Genomic DNA, 21,498 nt, shown 5'->3' with positions numbered 1-21,498 from the left:
TTGTAGGGAGAGGGGCTTTCTCTCACCATGCCATGGAGACTTCTCCACAAGAAACAGTTCCCTCATGGCTTTTCATTTCCATGAATAGCAGCTGCCCAGAAAAAGATCTGCAATCATGAAGTTCCTCCCATTTTCACAGCCTTTGCACAGCTGAATTTATGGCCCATGCCAAATTATGGGCTATTATTTTAAGTATGAGCTGTTCAAAGGCAAAGGTTCTCCTCATTTATCTGCAATCATCTTTATCTCTGAGAACAGAGGTCTTCTTCTCTCCCTGAGGGCAAAGGGCCTTCATCACGCTCTCTTTTTGTTCAAGCTTCTCATGGGATCACAGTCTCTCTAGCATCTATCTTGCTTCATCATGGATACCTCTGCTCACATCTACAGATTGAACACTCCATCCCCCCATATTTTCTCATGAATTAAAGGGGATATTTTAGTGTATCACAGTCCATCTCCATGGCCTTAACAAAAGAACTTTCAGCCTCAATACCAGGGCATCTCCCCATTCTCCTTCCATCTGAGACTTGATTCCTTCTTCACTGACCTTGGTGTCTTCATGTTGTCTCTCTATGTGTTGTCACTCTGTCCTTTTCTCTCGAGAGATGATCAAGGTCTGCAGGTCTTATCTGTGCAGTGCAAGGGTTAATATCCTGTCCAGGCCTGCAGATGGTCATGTGTCACCCTGAAAACTAAAACCTTCTGATAATGTTTTCATAGTTTTAGTTACTTTCCCATGAAAATTCTATAAACATAAGTTGTTTATCACTTTCCTTCTAAGAAACATCTTTTGATGGACGTTTCACATGCCCAGTGTGATTGGGAACGTGGTAACTTAATTACCTGGTCACTGTCGAGAATCTATAAATACTGGAGTCAGAGAATAAAGGTTAGTTCTTTCCTGTACTAATGATGAAAGGTGTTAGTGTGAATCATTTCGTGTTCTTTAGAGACAGTCATAGGCAAGTGGCCAAGCAGTCACAGTGATGGACTGCAGGCCGCGCTGTGCCCCACCCTCTGCCCAGCAGCCGCTGAGGACAGGGAGTCCTGGCCCAGCCCAGAGCCACTCCTGGGGCCCGGTGGTCCCCAGCTTGGCGCAGGCCAGCAGCAGGGGGCAGGGCTTGGTGCTAGCAAGATGTTCGCAGTTGTGAACTGGCCTGGCTTCAGCCAGGGCCCCATGGCCTCCTGTCCCCTGCCCAGCCACCACTGAGGCCTGGCCCATCCCCACCAGGTCATGCAGACTTGCAGTGGAGCAGAGCTGGCCCCACTGGGGAGCTCAGTTACTTTTTGATCCTGGGAGCAAGAGAGAGAATTTCCCAGGCTTGCCTGTTTTTAAAATGTGGAATTCACAGAGGCAGATCCAGCTTCTAAATGGTTTAATAGGATGCCAATTCTCAGAGCTAGCCAGCTATTGTTTTTTTCCAGGCACAGAGGAAGGTCTTAGCAGCTTCTCTCAGGAAATCATTTCTGTGGGTGTTTTTGTTACTCCTTACTAAATCAATTAATGCAAAACCAGCACAAGGGGATATACCTGTGTGTCAACTCTGTCAGGCCCCAAATGGCTCCCAGGGAAAGCCATAAAGCCAGACCTAGGCCCTGCAAACACTGCCCCCTCTGACAATAACAAAGTCCCTAAGTTAGCCACAGACCAACCTATAGATCAAACAAGTTCTGCCTGGAGATGAAGACATTGCTGCTGACCACAACTCAGAGCCAACTGTCCCATCACTAGGTCTCAAACAAGACACAACCCTGAACTGGACATTGCCACAGGCCAGACATGATCTGGCCATTGCTGCTATGCCCCCCGTTACTTCCCACAAACCTGTTCACCCCTGATATGTTCCCAAAGCCCATTTACCTGTATATCTACCTCCACATTCCAGTTCCTCCATCTCTTCTGTCTTAACCTTAACCCAACCTCCCTACACCCTATACCCACCACCTTTTCACAATTTCTTTTAATAAATAAAGGGAGTGGAAGGGGAGGAGGGTGGAGAAGTGAAAAGAAGAACAACCCCTCCTCCCTCCCTAATGACTTAACAAATTTTGTTTAATTCCCCAACAGAAGCACCTCCCTCAGAAATGCCTACTCCCAGTGTGAACGTGATCTACTTCTTCGGACATTTGGGGCTCAACAAATGGGTCACTTTTCTCTTAAACAATGTTCTCTGGGTACTTTAAGTGATTTTTATTGTTTTACTTAACTTAAAAGTTAAGGCAACTTTTACATTGCCTTAAAAGGGCTTAAGTGTGGCATTTTTAGTAAATAACAAAGGGGGACATGTGGAGGCCGGTGGGCCAATTAACAAAGAATCCCCAACTCTCCCTTTGAGGGAAAGCTCCTAGATGAGTTCCTTCTTTGTTGGAACAACAAAAGGAGTCACCCCTCCAGCATGCCTTGCACCCCATGCAAATTTTATGTACCCCATGCAAATTCTATGTACCCCACTGGTCCCTCCCCTTTGCTCCACCCCTGAGCCCTCAGTTGACTAGTCCTGATGCTCCTATATAAACACCTGTTTCCCTCTGACTATCCAGAGTCTTTGGACCGTAACCCCTTCACAGTCGCCAGAGCTTCCCTTGTCCCTGGGCCAAGAATAAAAGCTTCCTGTGGAACACCACACAAGGCTCCCGTCCCTCCTTCTGTGTCACCCAGGTATCACCCGAAGAGCTGCAATTACTCAACAGCCCTTTTCAGGGCTCAGAGCTGAAATCACTCTAGGCAGGGCAAGGAGTGCCTTTGCACCCGCGAGTGTCCTTCCAAGGACGTTTCTCTGGGAAAGTCATGGCACCCGGACCACTGCCCAGGCTACAACAAAATGAGGCTAGTATGGCTGTCCCACTTTCTGAGAACATTCAGTCTTACTATTTTTTTTTTCCCCAGAAAGCAATCTAGTACCATCTGAATACTTACACAGAGGAGTGGGAGAGAACAAGAGCTGGGAAGAATCCTGAAATACTTAAAACAAGCAAAATTTAGTTTTACATTTCAAAGAGACAGAAACGGGAACCAAGTCCTGACAGATGCATGTTTGTTTTTCCTAGGACTGCAAAAGGCATCTATATTATTTGGAGCCATGACATGGCAACACCACTAGAACCAGCTATGACAATTCTGACGTACAACAAAAGGCGGGGGGGGGCGGGAGGAAGCATATCCATTGGAAGTTGTCCATGCTGCAGGAGCCCACAGAAGCAATGTACTGCACCAAATACCACACTGGGGCAGACTGATGTTCAGTCAATCAGAGACAGTACTACCACAGTCCTACACACATTTCCATACCCTCCCCAGCACCAGTGACAACGTACAGCTTGTCCCACAGCCTCCTGAGCACCTTAAGCTGGCTCACTGTCCATGTGCCAGGCCAAGGCATTCCATTTTAACTGCCATTTATAGAATTGCAGAATCACAGGATGTTAAGGGTTGGAAAGAACTCAAAGATCATGTAGTCCCAAAGCCCTGGCCATAGGCAGGGACACCTTCCACTAGATCAGATTGCTCAAGGTCTTGTCCAGCCTGTCCTTGAACATTACAAGGTCTGGGAAAGCCACAACCTCCCTGGGCAACCTGTTCCTGATGCAGGGTGTTTCTCCAGTTACCTTTAGGCCCCTTGAGATACTAGAAGGTGCTATGAGGTCTCCACATAACCTTGTCTTCTACAGGCTGAACAGTCCCCTTTCTCTCAACCTGTCTTCACAGGGGAGGTGCTCCAGTCCCCTCAACAACTTTATAGCCTTCTCTAGACCTGGTCCAACGCTTACATGTCCTTCTTTTTATGTTGGGGACACCAGAACTGTGTACAGCACTTCAGGTGAGGAGAGAGCAGAGTAGAGGGGGAGGATCCCCTCCCTCAACCTGCTGGCCACACTCCTTTGGATGCAGTCTAGGATTCCATTGGCTTTCTGGGCTGGGAGCACCCATTGCCAGCTCATGCCAAGTTTTTCAACAACCATCATCCCCAAGCCCTTCTCCCAGGGCTGCTCTCAATCCCTTCTCCATCCAAGCTGTCAGTGTGTCTGGAATTACCCTGACTCAGGGGCAGGACCCTGCACTTCCCTTTGTTAACCTCTGGCTGACCCAGTTCTCAAGCCTGTCAAGGTTCCCCAGGATGGCATCCCTTCCCTCAAGTACATCATCAACAATATTCTCACGTTACAAGCCTTTTTGGGTTTTTTAATCTGGAAAACAGAATTATTTTGGAGACTGAATTTATTTTGTTTTTCTTTCAAGTAGGCAACCAACACTTTCCTAAATCTCATTCTGTCAGCTCACCAACCATATCTTACTTTTAAATGAACTTAAAATGAACAAAGTATTTTCTGTATAACACTAACATGTATTAGTAAGTTGATCCATATTCTGAAACATTCATAACTGAAGTCTAAACAGTATTTGATCCAGAGTGAAAAAGTACTTGCATGACCCTCCAGCAGAGCAGGACCACTTTGCTGGGTCTTAATTCAATTTAACATACTGTGCACTTTACAACTATGCATTTTCACTCATTTCCAACCAGATCTACTCTTTGTAAGGAATCTTCACCAAAATCAGGTTGCTAAGAGAACTGCATTTTTTTTCCTGCTTACTTGCATAGACTATAAGACTACCCAGACTGCTCCCAACTCCACCCAATAGATCCACAATTGCATCAAATTGCAATAATGCCCTTTTACTGTCTATCTTTTAAAAGGGTTTCTTAGATTTATTAAAGCAGTTGTGGTTTATTCCGTGATACACAATTCTCAAAGAGCACTCAGATACTCACCAGACCCTTCTAGGCTAACTTTCTACTGTGTGGGAAACTTGTTCCAAACTTGTCTTTGCTGCAGAGTGCAAGAACCAAAAAAATCTGCCTTATTTCCTTATTGTCCAGTCATTTAATAGTGAAGTACAAAAAAAGTATATATAGAACAGTAGTAGGAACTCAGCAGATTCTTACAGCTACACTTCATCCTTTATCTCTCTTAGACAACTCTTCATATCAAAAAGGATCTGAATACCAGCTTCAAATATTTCACTACTTTCTCAAAAAGCCATTTTCTTCTCATTAGTTAAGAATCACTATGTGTCGTTCCTTTTATTACATATGTCCATGCTCGTGGTTTAGAGGCAATTTCACGTGCTGGTTTGTTCATTTCCCCAGCAAAACAGGATCCCTTCTAGACAATTCCTCAGCAGAGGAATGATGCAAAGGGCAGGAATGAACTGCATCAGAACATACTCACTATGTTTGCTAACAGGTAATTTACACTGGTACACTTCAGTACCAATATCACTGCTGTTAATGTGGCAGATCCAGATGTACCAGAATGAGGCACAGCCAAAGGCCCTTTTGAGCTACAGATCCAAATGCCGTAGTAATGAAAAGCAAGGGCAAGGCATTGCGTGTCCAAAATAGGATGTTAAGAAAACCAGCCATGCTATACTTTTGTTCATACAAGACCAAAAATCAAAACCTTAGCCAGGTTTGATCACAGGATAAGGGTATTTTAGTACACAAGAGCAGCACAATGGCCATCATCCACTCCTTTTTCAGCCAAGGATAATCATCTAAATCAAGAGTACAAAAGCACTTAACTGAGCGTAGAAAATAGGATAACTTATCTTGAAATAAGACGTACTTTGCCTCCCCAATCCCTTCCCTGTCAGTAGCAGAGAACAGCTTATGGAACACAGGCTGCCTTATCATGATTTATGCTATATAGGCTTAAAGGGAGCTGAGCCTTATGAGTCAGTTCTTGCAATTCTGTGCAAATTCAGGCCAAAATCCATCTTTCAGACTCTTGGCTTCATTTTATGTCATGGAGAGTGGGGGAAATCACCACAAGTCTTCTGCACTGCACTGCCTGAAGCTACTGGAATACTAATTAAAATTAGACACTGCAGAAAAGAAGCAAGCATCAAGCAGGAATGAAAAGACACAGCCCAGGAGCTGCAGGTAATTGAGAACAAAATAAATAAAACAGTAAGATTACTGCTAATGGTCCAAATGGGCACAATTCCGGAACATTTCTTCTCTGCAACCTCAGAAGCACAACGAATTGTGGCTTCAGAAACATTAGTAACTGGGTTTCACACATTATCCCCTGGTTACAAACTCTAAGACTGACTGTTAAAAAAGAGAAAACAAAAGTTGCACAAACAATATCCATTCTTGTATCAGGCTTTAAATGAGCTAGTGAGCTCTTGAGGGAAAGCAAAACAAACACAGTTCATTGCCTTATAGAAGCTGCATTTCAAGGCATCCCAGGAAACTTCAGAACAATTGTGTAGGCAACCACAAAACCATTCCTTCCTAGCATTCAAGTGCCTAACTCTCAGCTAATCATTGTAAATCTCTTTTACATGTCAGAGCTATTTGCGTCTTTTATATCCTGGCTTTGTTTTTAGGACACATAACAAGAGTGAAAAACATTTTCTACTATATTCACTGGTAACAACTCCTTTGCATTCAGATTCAATGTCAGCAGGACTCAAACCCTGAACTCTACTGCTACAGCAGTTAACAGCTATCACTAACTGGGCAAGGATGGAAGATTTGTTAACCATAAGAGCCAAGTGATTAGCTCAATTATCTTTTCACAATGCTGTGTGCAGTTAATCAGCTCCCTTGGTTTACAAGCATTGGCCAGAGGTAAGAGGTTACCAGGGTGTGGGAGAAACCCTGTCCACCTTTTCATTCCAGTTCCCCAAAATCACCTTTGCACCTGGGACAGAACTAGCTGAGAAATTGGGTACGACTTGCAATACACTAGCATTGGAAACCTTATGCTACTGCAGCTATGTTATTTGGAGCCATGACATAACAACACCACTAGAACCACCTATGACAACTTCGATGTACAACCAAACAGGGAAAAAGAAAAAGGTAAAGGTATCCACTGGAAGCTGCCCGTGCTGCAGGAGCTTTCTCAGGACAGTTTTCAGCAGGTGGAGGGAAAGTGTACTACACATCCCCCAGATGTCATGCAGTCACCACAGGAAAATTGAAGAGCAATCCATATAATACTTTACATGAACATTTATTGATCTGTTAAGCACAAAATCCCAGTTTAGCTGATCCACTAGCAAACTTTAAACTTCAGTAGGCCATGCTCAAGCACAGTTACACACAGTAACAGGTTTACAATCGCACTGAGTGAAAGCCAAGATCAGAAGTGAGAGTAGCCATTTTAAAACAATACAGCAACCTTCTCTTGTTCTACTAAACATTAAGAAATACTCCATCTCTTCATGCTTAACACACAGCTTGTAGGAAACCACAGTCACAAGGATAACAACTGTAAATTCTCTTTTCCTCAGTTTTCATAGAATCACAGAATGGTTTCGGTTGGAAGGGACCTTAAAGGCCATCTTGTTCCATCCCCCTGTCATGGGCAGGGACACTTTCCACTATCCCAAGTTGCTCGAAGCCCTGTCCAACCTGGCCTTGAATACTTCCAGGGATCCTGGGGCAACCACAGCTTTTCTGGACGACCTGTGCCAGGGCCTCCCCACCCTAACAGGGAAGAATTTCCTCCCAGTATCTCATCTAACCCTGCCCTCAGGCAGTGAGAAGCCATTTCCCCCTTGTCACGTCTCTCAAGGCCCTTGTCCAAAGCCCCTCCTCTCCAGGCTCTCTTGGAGCCCTTTCAGGAACTGGAAGGAGCTCTAAGCTCTCCCCAGAGCCTTTTCTTCTCCAGGCTGAGCAACCCCAATTCTCCCAAGCCATTCCTCATAGCAGAGGTGTTCCAGCCCTCTCATCACCTTGGAGGCCTCTTCTGGGCTCAAAGAGGTCTGTGTCTTTCCTGTATTGGGGACCCCAAAGCTAGAGGCAGCACTGCAGATGGGGTCTCACCATATCTCAGACAGGCAGCATCCCCTCCTTGCAGCCCAGTCTCTCTCTTTCAGTGCCCACAAAAGCAGCTGCCCTATTTAAGGCTTGATATTCCAGCATCCTCCCTCTCTACAGGACAACAGTTTCTGCAATGCTACATTCTTGACATGACAAACTAAGGAAAGCCCTGTGCTGGAGAGCTCTGAAATGCAAGGACAGAGCTATGCTAGCATAGCGTGCTCTGGAGTACAGCCTGGCATGGCTGAGACAGGAGCTCCACACCCAGCTAAGCAGCAGGCTACCTCATACAGTGGCTGCATTAACTTTTTCAAAGGACCCTATTCTCACATTTTTCAACTCACCTGGTGCAACAGATCACCATAGGAGTGCTGATAGGTTTCCTCCTTCTATCAGAAGGACGAAATCAGAACTAAACCGCTGAACTAAATCAGAGCATTTCAGCATGGATAAATGAGCCCTGGCATAAATCAGGCTGAAGCGAAATCCCAAAACACACTGAGGAGCAGGCCACTTCCCTGGATGTCTTAGCATGCTTGCATAGGCAGGCTGCCATAAGGTCACACTGTATTTTACCAATTCAGTCTCTCTAATTGAAAAGACTGCATTTTCAAACAACACTATTTCCCTGTTTCCACATCACTGTATATTGCTCCCTCCCAAAACCCCTTTAAAAGTAGTCCTTTGGAGTACCTCGACCTACACGTTCTGACAAAGCATTGCCATTACACAGAAACAACTGATCAGCAGTGTAGCTAGCCCTTAAATAAACACCACCCTTACACCTCAACTAGTTTCATTTTCAGTTTTCGTATTTTTTTTCACACAGATAAGAGTACCAGAATACCAAGTGAAGTGAAACACTCCATGATTATGCAGGCAATGTTTGTAAGAAGCTCATGCCCCCAGGTACAGAAAGGGAGTTTGCAGAAACAAAAATGATTTTGTTGTAATTTGATTAAAATTAATCTATTAAGTTTAATCAAATAAAAATGTTATTCTTTTGATTAGATAATCACTCAGATTTACAGACCTCAAGAGCAAGTGGACATTACAGCTAGAAAGTCACACTCCAATAAGAAGTTAAGCAGTGCACAGTAAGCTATTAACAAACCAGTAGAAACAGTTCATTATTCTACTATGTTTTATCATGTCATGCTCTGTTTTTCCCCTCCCTCATAACACATGGCAAGCCTCCTCCCTAGCAGAAGAGAATGACACATAGATAAAAGTAGATAAAAGTTTGCTTTACTTGGTGAAATAATCTCTTACAAAAAAAATCTCTATTTTTTTTTTGACTGATAAAGGGAAACACAGTATGAAGAAAACAGAAAGGTCACCTGACAGCAGCCCAAGAAGGATTTGCTTCAGCAATTTTCCAGATTTGACAGAGATCTGTGAAATTCTTCCAAAATTCAGTTGCCACGCACTTCTGAGAAAGTTTGGATCACTTGTTAATATTCTTCAGCACATGTCTTGCTCGAGTTTCCATTCCAAAATGGAAGCCCATTTTGTTTGGGCTCTACTGGTAAGTACTTAGTGTCAGGCTCAACAGAAAATAAGCCATCAATAACAAGGCAAAAAACATCTGACTCACTGACACAGAGTTTTACTCTGTCGTGTTCATGCATTGAGCTGCAATCAAATCCAGCAGCTTCAGAAGAGAAGACTTACCTACCTGGTGTCACATTTAATATATCAGAGTTCCAGTCAAACTTGTCTCTTAATGCCTCATTATCACCTATCATGACACACTCCCTGCAGGCTTCAGCTCACAAGCACTAGGACTTGGGTTAGTAGATGGTGGCATGGAGCAGAATGGTCCCCCTGTTATCCAAGAGGAGGCAGTCAGAGAACTGCCAAGCCTCTTGGATGTTCATAAATCTATGGGACCAGACGGGATCCATCCCAGGGTGATGAGGGAACTGGCAGATAAGCCTGCAAAGCTGCTCTCTGTCACCCTGAAAATTAAGTCTTCTGATCTTGTTTTTCATAATTGTAGCTGCTTTCCCAGGAAAGTAACTGTAAACATAGATGTTTATGCATTCCGTCTAAGAAACGTCTTTTGACAGACTTTTTGCATGACCAGTGTGATTGGGAAGGTGGTAACTTGATTATCCAATCCCTGGTCATTGTCAAGAATCTATAAATACTGGAGTCAGAGAATAAAGGTTGGCTCTTTCCTGTTCTAACACTGAAAAGTGTTCATGTGAATCATTTTGTGTCCTTTAGGGACAGCTTTCCATCATTTACCAGCAGTCCTGAATCACTGGTGAGGTTCCAGACGACTGGAAGCTGGCCAACATGACACCCATTCACAAAAAGGGTGGGAAGGAGGATCCTAGCAATTATAAGCCAGTCAGCCTGACCTCAGTACCCTGGTAAGGTTATGGAACAGTTTATACTTAGTGTCATCATGCAGCATGTACAGGATGGCAAAGGTATCAGACCCAGCCAGCACAGGTTTAGGAGCAGTAGGTCATGCTTGACCAATCTGATCTCCTTTTATGACCAGGTGACCCACCTGGTAGATGCTGGAAATGCTGTGGATGTTGTCTATTTGGATTTCAGCAAGGCCTTTGACACTGTCTCCCACAGTAAACTCCTGGAAAAGCTGGCAGCTTACAGTTTGGACAAGAGCACGGTTTTCTGGGTTAAGAACTGGCTGGATGTCTGGGCCCAGAGAGTGCTGGTGAATGGTGCTGCATCCAGCTGGCAGCCAGTCACCAGTGGTGTCCCTCAGGGGTCTGTGCTAGGGCCCGTCCTGTTCTATATTTTTATTGATGACATGGATGAGGGTATTGAGTCTTTCATTAGTAAATTTGCAGATGACACTAAGTTGGGAGCATGTGTAGTTCTGCTGGAAGACAGGAAGGCTCTGCAGAGATACCTGTAATGTTTAGATGAATGGGCAAAGTCCAATAAGATGAAGTTTATTAAGTCCAAGTGCTGAGTCCTGCATTTTGGGCACAATAACCCCCTGCAGTGTTATAGGCTGGGGACAGTGTGGCTGGACAGTGCCTAGGCAGAAAGGGACCTAGGGGTGCTGGTCGACAGCAGGCTGAACATGAGCCAGCAGTGTGCCCTGGTGGCCAAGAAGGCAAACAGCATCCTGGCCTGTATCAGGAATAGTGTGGCCAGTAGGAGCAGGGAGGTCATTCTTCCCCCGTAATCAGCACTGGTGAGGCCACAGCTGGAGTTCTGTGTCCAGTTCTGGGCCCCTTGTTGGGGAAGATGAAACAGGGAAACCTTATGAATATGATTGTTTAGCAAAGGATTCTGAAAATATGAAGTCTAGAATCAAAACAGAAATGAAAGCTAGCTTTGAGTCATAAGATACTGAGTGCTAGTTACTATATAAGCAAAGAATAGCCTAGCCAGCTGAAGGAGAATCCTTGTTGATGAAACAATATCCTTATGCTGATAGAGAATCCAAAGGTCAAAAGCAGCAAAAGAAGAATTTGAAAGGTAGCTTTTAGAGTTTAAAATGTAACACTGTATGGTAGTTCTTATAGGCTATATGTAAATTCTCTGGTATGTGTGTCTTGTAGTGGTTGGTTACTGGGAATTAGAATATTCACTATAGAAAAGGATATAATGTGTTGTGAGGTGCCTCAGGGAGGCAAAGAGTTAGTTTCAGATAACCACTGTTAAAGTGAGAGGCATGGCTGTAAGCCATGTGTGTGAATTTTGACACCCTGTGTTGGGGGATGGACATATGAGCCCTGGATGAAGTTGTCCCACCTCAAACCCCTTGTGAAGGGTGGCCCAGGAGTTCTGATTGGGTTTGAGTCCCTGGGGGTTTCTCCCTTGTTGTGTTTCTAGTGGTCCCTAACCCTGAACTCCACCCTTAAACGTGGAGACCCTCAAGAGTTCTGTCCCTCAAAAACCCCTGCCCTGCCTTTGTTCGGGGCTCTCCGGTTTGGGTCTGAGTTGTTCCCATGCTGAGTAAATGGTTTCATGAACAGAGGCCTGTCTCGTATTACATGCTGGTTCCCAGAAAATAACACCCCTGGACCTGATCCTGCAGTTGCAGACTACAACAATAATGTATTGTAACGAGAACTTAACTCTTAGCTCTTGCTCTCTTAACTTCTGCATCTCTCTTAACCCTCATTCCCCTCTCCACCTGCTCTTAACTTGCTCCCTTACTCCCTTCTCCTACACTCTCTCTCTCCCCTCTCCAGTCTCTCTCTCTCTCCCTCCCCAACCATGTGTACACCATGGCTGGTGGCAGAAACAGGTCTCTTCCTCCCTCTACCTATATAATAAATTGCTTATATCTGAATAGCTTGACCCTGGAGAAGTCTCTCACTGCATGTGATTTGTACATCTATACCCCTCAGTTTGGGAAGGATGTTGAGATGCTTGAGCGCATCCAGAGGAGGGCAATGAGGCTGGTGAGGGGCTTGGAACACAAGCCTTATGAAGAACGACTGAGGGAGTTGGGGTTGTTTAGCCTGGAGAAAAGGAGACTCAGAGGCGACCTTATCACTCTCTACAACTTCCTGAAAGGAGGTTGCAGTCACGTGGGGGTTGGTCTCTTTCACCAGACAGCAACTGACAGAACGAGAGGACACAGCCTCAAGCTGCGTCAAGGGAAATTTAGGTTGGACATTAGGAAAAAGTTCTTCACGGAAGGAGTGATAAAATACTGGAATGGTCTGCCTGGAGAGGTGGTGAAGTCACCATCCCTGGATGTGTTTTAAAAAAGACTGGATGTGGCACTTGGTGCCATGGTTTAGTTGAGGTATTAGGGCATGGGTTGGACTCCATCTTGAAGTCTAGTCATTCTGTGATTCTGTGTGACTACACACTGAAATACCATTTCATATCTCCTGAAAGACACTTCTGCTTCAGATCTGTGATAACTGCTCTCCAGCTGACTCATACAGATGAAACTAGACATGCTCACCTTCTTGCTACCGTAAACTACAGAGCTTCTCAGTTATTTCACATGAGGAAGAGTGCTATTCCAGAAGGAAAGACACCCCTTTTTGTCGCCCTGAAAACTCAGCATCTGAGCTTGCTGACATAGTTTTCTAAAGACTTTCCCAGGACAGTAACTGTAAGCATAGATATGTATACATTCTTTCTGATACACATCTTGTGATGGACATCTCTCACGGACAGTGCAGTTAGGATAGGTGTTATCCTGACTATCCAATCCCTGGCCATGGTCAGAAACCTATAAATTCTGAGAGAAGAAATAAAGCTTTCTCTTCCTTTCACCACACCTCAAGCTGGATTTGTGTGATCTATTCGTCTCCAGCAGCAACACCCTTTGATTCTGACCGAGGTACTGGGACACCAATTTTCATTCATGCTAGTATAAGGTGGGATGCAAAGGGAGCAATAACTCACCTACCTACAGACAAAACAGTTCTAAGCACGTATGAGAAAACAGGGACAGAAATTTAAAAAAAAAAGTTTCAATTAATCCACATATACTAATGGACAACCACCTGCTTTGATCTTACCAACCAACCTGCTCTTTTGCCCTAACAAAGTGAGAGCTTGGGACTCATCAGTCTTATTTCACTTGTTTCATTTCTGCACTGTTTCTCACCATTTCCTGTACATGGCCACCTTTTGAACAACTCTCTGGCTCAAGGAGAGGTAAAAAAACCTCAATCTCTGGAGGTTCATCAGCTTTCTCCAAGGTGATAATGTCTCTCTGATTATAGCTCACAAAATGGGTGAACTCAGTCAGCAAGACAGGGCAGCCTTGCCATTGTTCCCACTGCTTGCCAGCTTAGTCACCTAAACTGCCAGAAGACTACCAAGACAAGGAAGCTTTGCCATCTTTTAAATAGGTCAGATCAGTACACAAATGTCCAAAGAGCACTATCACGGTGCAAGGTAAATGTCAGGAATGAGAAGAAAGGCATTTCCCTTTTGGCAACTATGAGCTTTTGGATGAGCTCAAGCTGCATGTGAAACTGCACCTTATCCTGAACCTCCCAACCCAGAGCAATTATTATCCTACAACAACAATATGTAGTGCTTAGACGTCTATAGCCCACATCACACAGTTCTTGCCTGAGAGTAAACATGACAGCAGTTAATCACTGAAAAGCAACAAATCCCCAAGACCCTTCTCCTGTACTTTCACCAATACAATACACATGCACATGCTCTCCTTCCCTTCTCCCACTAAAAAGCCTTCTAGTGCACACACAATTAATCATGTCTACATTTTTCCCTTTCTCTAGTATTTTTTAGGAATTGCCTAACCCCTTTCCAAGATGGCTTATAATCAAAAAAATTCAGTGTTCGAAACAACCCAGCAAGGCCTTAGAAGACAGAATAGAAGCTTACTTTGGAAGTTACTAGTATTGAGACCTGACTTCTTCACAGCACAGTAATAAGTGTTACAGACACACCCTTCTCAAAGACTTTGCCCGGGATCTTGCTTATGGCTTGAGTCTAAGCCTAAACAAGCAAAATTGTAAAGTCTCTGATGTAAAGAGTTCATGTCCAAGCAATGCCTGAACTTACCCCTCTTACCTGCTGGCTTTAGGCAGAGACAGCACCTTACTGTCTTTGCCTGAGGATTTCACAGCACAGTAAGTAGCCTGGAGCCCAAAGGAGTCTTTTCAAGCTTTCTCCTTCTACTCAAGTTACCAGTCAGGCTGGACAGCATATTTCTTAACCTCATCTCAACAAGAGTCACAGAGAAACATAGAAAAATATTTACATTTAGCTAGCTCCTAGTAACTCAAGAGCTGCTGTTCTGTCCCATCATAAGAATTATCAAATAATGCTACTATGCAAACACACTCTTCACTTAAAGCACCCTGCTTTGTTTATATGAGACATTTTCAAAAAATCTGCAAGGTCTTTTGGTAACAAATAAATACCCTTTTAGGGAAAAAGAAACCAACGCACCAAAATCCAAGCCATAACAAGTAGAGGATCTCAAGACTCCTCTTACACCAAGCATCAAAATTTTGATAGTTCTTTGTACCTAATAAGCCACGGAAAGGCATGGCATATCAATCTGATACAAGAAAACCGCATGACAGACTATCACAGGCAGGTAGGACACAGCAGGCTCCAGAACTGTTCACAGGAAAGCAACAGTTTTCCTGGTCTACACTTGTTAAAGTTACTGATAAAACAAACTGAAGATGAGCAATAGGAAAAATACAACCACTGAAGTTAAAACAACTTGAGAGTTTTGATTTTTATTGACTTTTTCAAGGAAATGAGTTTTAATACAGAAAAATATTTCTAGCAGCAAAGCAGGCTAGGAAGAAGAGTTAAACATGCTCAATTTAGATGCAAGCAATTTTGAGAGACTTGTCTATATGAGAAAGTTGGGATCAAACACACAACCCTTTAAACATAGACAGGAGATAAGGCTTTTCAATAAAATCTTAGATGCTGTGAAAGTTTTCTGTCCTATGAACAAATAAGCAAGCTTAAATCCTACAAATAAGTAGGTCTGGCATGAGGACTGACGTGCAAGGAGCAGAAAGTTCTAGAGAACACACAGATACCATGGCAGGGTATTTAGGTTGCACTTTCCCAACTGCAAATGATAAGGATGTACTTCTACAGGAAGCACACCCCTCATTTCACCTGGAGCAAGCCAGCCTTCTCCACACTGTGGGACCCTCACCTTGTTGTAGAACTCTTGCTCCCTGGGACCACGAGGTGGCGGCTGCAACTGCTTCAGGACAGTTCCATCTGGATGCTGCAGTATGCCTAGAAGAGAAGCATTTCCTTTAGGGCTTAGTTGTAATAGGTATGGCTTTCTTTTTCGCTTTTTTTTTTATTCCCCAGAAATAGTGACTTCACCATCAAGGACAGCCTGTTGAAAAGCTGTACTGCTTCCACTGTACACAGTAGAGAAAAAAATTATCCACTCCTACATATAACTCTTAGCAGAGGTTTCCTTGCATTCCTCTTATTTCTACCCATCAAATGATTTCCTGGGTGTAGTTCTGTCCAAGGCCAACACAGCACTGGGATTTGACACTAAAACTTGCCCAAAAACCCCATCATTAAGAAGATTACATAGACATTCCCTTTCTAAGTAATTCATAAATTGTTTTGCAACAATGCAAAGATGTTAAAGGAGTACCACATTTAATGCATTGTCACTACTAGAACAGAAATAAATGTCCTGTAGATGTACATCTATACTATTGGCACAGATAGAATATGTCTTTACAACAAGAAGTAGCATACCTACAGCACTCCAAGCTATAGATGCTACTATTTGTATCACCCATAATTACAGTACAGAATTTCATCCCAGCAACACCTTCATCAAGCCTGCACAAAAAAAACCTCAAAAATACCCTCATGAAACAGCCTTATGACTCTCGAGTCACCAGTATTTCTGAATACCTGCAAAAGAAATGCAACTGAGTAGCTGAGGATACTCAAGAGATGGATGTAGGCAAGAACAGAGAAAAGTAACTGCATTCCTCTGAAATGTGTACTGTGTTGCATCATGAGGTGCAAGGGTAAAATAAAATCCCACTTCTGGAAAATAAATTTTCTCCTAGGATTAATTTCTGGCTTTGCAGACAGGAATTCATTTTGCTTAGAAGGGTAGCAAAAATGTCAACTGCATCCAAAATAGATTCTATTTTCAACTACCATGTGAGAAAACAGAAAAATGAGCCAGGAGCTTTGCATCCCTCTTAAAAACCATTACCTATGAATGGGCTCTGTTGTGCAGTCTTGGAAACTAAACAAAATCTTTAAAGACCAAGATATTTATTTTAAAACAACCACCAGACTTAGAATTGTTGTTTCAATAGTGTGCTATGCCAAAGATTTGCTTTTAAATTTGAGTAAAACAGCTCTCAAGTCATGTTTCTTGCGTAAAGTTGGATTTTATATACTTTCCAAAACTAGAAAAGTATTGCCATACATGTGCAGCCTACCACATCTTCAAGACACAGCAGCTTGTGTTCCCCTCCCTGTACCCCTTTGCATTGCAACCACTCTGCAAAGTGCACCAAATACTTCAATGGAATGCAAATTGTTAACAACCATATTAAAATAAAATAGGTTAAACATTAAAATAGGCTTTATAACACATGCTCCTCAAAAATCTGTATTTTGGCTTTGATAAGCAGACAATAGGTAGAAAGACCAGGAAAAGATTCCTGGAAGCAGAATCCATACACTATTGGGTTGATACATATAAACTGAAGAGTTTTATATAAACTGACATCTAAAGTTCCCTCATTCTCTGCATTCTTTACGGACCAGAGCACTTACTGCACTGCTCTGTCACTGTGACTGGGGCAGGCCTGAAAACCAGAGCCATGTTTCAATATTCACCACAAAGATGAAAACTCCATAACCTTCCCTCTGATCTACAACAAGAAACAGAGAAATCATCACCTGCAGATCATACTAACATATGGATGTTGGTCATGCGCCTGTTGTAGGCTTCCCAGGATTTTTCAGCACCGATAGGGAATAGGACTGTTTTAATATATGAAAAAGCAAATTAACATTTCTTATGAATCAACAGAACTATGTTGAAAATAAAATCCTGAAATATTTCACACAAACATTTCTCTCTGGCTGTTGGTCACAATGCTTGCTACCATTCCAAAATGAGCAAGCAAGTCACTCTGAAGGAGAATGGACCCTTTAGCTACAGAATCCTACTAATGGCTTGGAGCCCAGCATTTTGCAGGTACAGACACCAAACCACCAAACTCCTGCCAGGTGCAGGAGGCTCTATAAGGTGACATATCCACCAGTTTGTGTCTCTTTCGACCCACCTACAGAATTAAGCCACAAGCCAAAGTAATTTCTTTGCTTACTACACACAATTTATCTGCAGGAAGTACTACTGCACACAGCATTCAACAAAAGGGCAGTCACAATGCACAGAAGCCTAATGTCTACACATGCATGCAGAGTCTGTGAGAAGCCTTTCTTTGCAAGGCAGTAAGAGTCACAGGAAACAACGGGAAAAAGGAAGGTTATTCAGGAGAAATTTTACAGTGTACTTTTACTAAAAAAATAAGAGTTAAAAATACTTTGGATACCTTCAAGTCCTCTGTCTGTTTGTATGTGGGAATAGAAGGGAAAATCGAGTTAAAAAAATGAGAGCTGTGAGTACCAGAGCAGCTTTGGTCTTCACTTCAACATTAAACGGTTTTCAAGATGAGATCATCAACCATGGTGGTACCTCTTCAGAAAAGTCTTGGTCTTGCCCAAGGAGAGCTAGCTTTACCTAATCCATTGGAGTGGCACCCAAAATATAGATGATCACCTGTGCTGTTTGATCTAACTGCAGTAAAACTGATGTACCAAAGGTCAAGCTCTCCCTGAAGTAGGCCTTTTTTTGCCTGATCCCACCTCATGCTATGATGTATGAGCACAGAACACATACATCTTCAAGGATCCAATGCACCCCCATCTACATTTTATTGCACCGTCTGAAGCTGGGGCAAGGAACAGGAATTACTTTTGTGTGGAGATTATCAGCAGCAAGCCATGCCATGGAAACAGGCTGTAGGTAAGACAAACTCATAGCACCCTTACTGCTGTAATTTCAGTCAGTGATGATTGAAAAAGATCTGAAGTTCAGCCCTTGGCAGGCGCAAAGAGAAGAATGACTTTTTTTTTGAGATTATCTGCAGCAAGGCACACCATGGATGCAGACTGTAGATAAGACAAACTCACAGTGCCATTAGTGCTGTAATTTCACTCACTGATGGCTGTCAGGGTTCTGTAATTCAACCCTTGGCCCACTCAGCAGGGGCAGTTCCTACCACCTGGGTTTAAAGGCAATACACTAGTAGGTACTCATTATAGGTACTCTCAGAGGGCACGCTGCAAGTTGAATGGATGCATACCTTCCGTTTGGCTGAGAGGCTAGAATTGCCCCAAATGTGACATCCTAGAAAGGTGAGAAATGCCATTTGGCAACATTAACTTGGCCACTTGCTTTGGCACTGACCACTGCCTAAGCTAAAAGGCCCCTCATCAGAAGGGCCAACACCTTATTCCTCACCATGGAATTAAAATAGAAATTTAGAGCTGGTGAAGGGATATTTTAAAATGCTGTATCCTCAAGTATTTGTATTATTAGATCACTTCCTAGCCATTGGTTCAGGTTTATCATCAAATAAACAAGCTTAACCAATAGCTTAATAATAATAATTTGCTGAAGTTTCTGGTGGCCACAGGTTCAGGTGGTCTCGTTAGATAAACCACGTTTTTGACATATGTTCTGAGGGAACCAGCATGCTGTTACCTGAATTCCCACTTTTACAAAAGTGCCTGATAAAATGAAGCTAAACGGCATAAGTCATTCGGTTCAAGGGTGCCTGATAACTATCACGTCTTGACAGACTAATGACATTTAGGAAAAGCACCAGAATAATTAAATATGGCAGCGGTTACACCGCTCCATCCACAGCCTGTGCGTAGCGGGGAGCTCGGCCGGACCACTACCCTCCCCCCGCCTCCACCTCCGGCCTTCTCAGGGAGGCTCCGATCCCTCAGCACTACCCCAAGCCCCAGCACCGACCACCCGCGCTGCTGCGGCACCTCTAGCGGACAGGTGCGGGCAAAGCCCAGCGGCGAGAGCACGGAAAAGGCGGCGGCGAGTCCTCCGCTCGCCCCCCGGCGTCACTGCCGCCTTCACCGACCGCCTGTCACGGAGCTGCCCCTTCGCCGCCAGGGCGTGAGGGAAATAGAAGCCAAATCCGTCACAGCCGGTCTGGGAGAATTCAGGTAAACCGAGGGTAGAGTGGGTAGAGTGAAAGAACCCCCTCACAGGTGACCCGGCCAGGCCCGCCGCCCCCTCCCCGCGCGCCCATCGCCGCTCACCGCCTTTATCCTTGCCGTACATGTGCCCGGCCACCTGGTGCGACAGCGGCACGCATCCGTTCAGCGGCCGCCGTCGGCCGTCCCCCGCAGCCGCGGAGTCCGGGGAGGCGCTGAGCACTGGCTGGGCCGCGGCCTCGGCCTCCTCCGTCTCGCCGCGCCCGCCGCCTACGCAGCACCCGCGCCCGCCCTCGGGGCGCCCCGCCGGCCGTGGGGGCTCTGTGGCCATGACCCGGCGGTGTGGGGGGCTGGCGGCGGCGGGCGGGGGTAGCCGCGTTCTGGCGGCGGCTGCGGCCAGACCTCAGCGGGCCCTGCGAATCAGGGCGCGGACAGCGAGGCCCCGCAACTCCATCACCCCGCACCGGGCCGCCCGCCCACCCCGCACTGGGGCAGCGACTGCCACCGCCCCGCCCCAGGCGTGGCTCCGCCTCTGCCGCCCGGCCCGGCCCGACTCGCAGCGGGACCGCCGCTCTGGTGACGGTGAGGGTGGCCTTGGTGGCGCCGCGTGGGGCGCGGCCCCGGGAGAAGGCCTAGACGGGCGGCGCCGGTTCAGCGGACGCTGGAGAAGGTAACAGGGCCCGGCGCAACCGCCGAACCGGCCCCGAGCTGCAGAGCGGCCGGGGACCCTAACCCCGCGCGCACCCCCGGCCGGGCCGTCAGCCCTTGCTCCCCCTGGAGTGCCGGCAGACCCGTGCGGTAGCGGGCAGGGGTGGTTCTCCACTGATTGTCAGTAACCTGAAATACCCCCCGAATCCTCTTCGTTTTTAAATAAATTTGTCGTCACGCCGGAGTTTGTTCAGTTTCTCTCCAGGAGATCGGAGATTGCAAGTGCAATCCAACCGAGCTATGCGAACGGTATAAAAATTTACAGTTGACAAAGCCCTTAAAGCAGCCTCAACCAGAACTTTTTCACACACTCTACGTGCTGGTCTTGCATTGGAGATGAGTGCACCTGGCCCAACACCAGATTAAACTGGATAACAGATTAATCCCTAAATTCAAATCTTACCTCCCCATGGACAGAGGAAGGTATGCATGGTCACTCTCAGGACCCCAAAGCTTGGCTAGGAAACTTCATTAACACTTCACTAGGGCTCGTATCAGCTCTATTTAGCAGCCTGTAAATACTGCCTTTTCTTTTTGCTGTTTCTTTCCCTTATAAAATTAGCAGATCTCTCTGAGTATTAAATCTGCACTTCTGCTGTGATATCTGCCAGTCTCAAGTTCTGTTTAGTATTAGTAGGACACAGAAACAGGGGAAAAAGGCCAGAGACAGGAAAATTATTTAAAATTTTAAATTATTAAAAAAATATTTTAGCAGATATAGGTTGTTTTCCCAGGTTTTATAAAATGGCCTGATGCATATTCAAGAATTGGCACTGACATCAGAGAAGCCTCTATATGGTGAGCTTGGCTATTTACCACCTCTTCCCCATCCTGTAGCCCGGAGATGTGGCAGGTGGTTGGGAGAAGTGATGACAATTTAAGGGATTTACTGGGGAAATTAGAGTATCAGAAAAGCAGGACGGTCACAGGGAGAATTAGGACTTGAAGAGTGAGAGAAAGGAGCAAAACAAATCTGTTGAAACTGAGTTTCTTAGTTCATTGTTCATGGAACAGTTTGTTTTACACTCTTAATTGGATAAGGTTCTGCAGACAGGGATTGCAACTCAGGAAGATCCTTACTGAAGTAACGAGACTGGGCAGAAAACATTTCTCCCTCCTGATATCATCTTCTCATCAGTCATTACTGTCCAGCCCTAAAGATTAGAAGCCAGATGGGTGCAAAAGTAAGCTCCTGTCTTCAGATACTCAATGATGAATTTTCCCAGGGGGG

The 21,498-nt window shown here is 44.9% G+C and overlaps 1 protein-coding gene across 2 annotated transcripts in view; it reads right to left on the bottom strand.

Annotated features, from left to right (window-relative positions):
* IPMK (inositol polyphosphate multikinase) overlaps positions 1 to 19,905 on the bottom strand; it is a 59,852-nt gene extending 39,947 nt beyond the window's left edge. For both annotated transcript variants that reach the window (XR_015773212.1, XM_005533624.3), the window contains exons 1-2: positions 19,665 to 19,905; positions 15,469 to 15,554 (exon numbers count right to left, since the gene is read on the bottom strand). Coding sequence is in view for 1 of the 2 variants with exons in the window: in XM_005533624.3 (XP_005533681.1) it covers positions 15,469 to 15,554; positions 19,665 to 19,890 (312 nt within the window). In the remaining variant the exon portion in view is untranslated. The remainder of the gene's footprint in view (positions 1 to 15,468; positions 15,555 to 19,664) is intronic.
* Between the last annotated feature and the right edge of the window lie 1,593 nt (positions 19,906 to 21,498).

This window comes from Pseudopodoces humilis, chromosome 9 (genome assembly GCF_049639895.1).
Source record: "Pseudopodoces humilis isolate 2021_Gansu_Grassland_sample_001 chromosome 9, ASM4963989v1, whole genome shotgun sequence".
Classification (NCBI taxonomy): domain Eukaryota; kingdom Metazoa; phylum Chordata; class Aves; order Passeriformes; family Paridae; genus Pseudopodoces; species Pseudopodoces humilis.
This window is presented reverse-complemented; position numbering and strand designations above follow the sequence as displayed.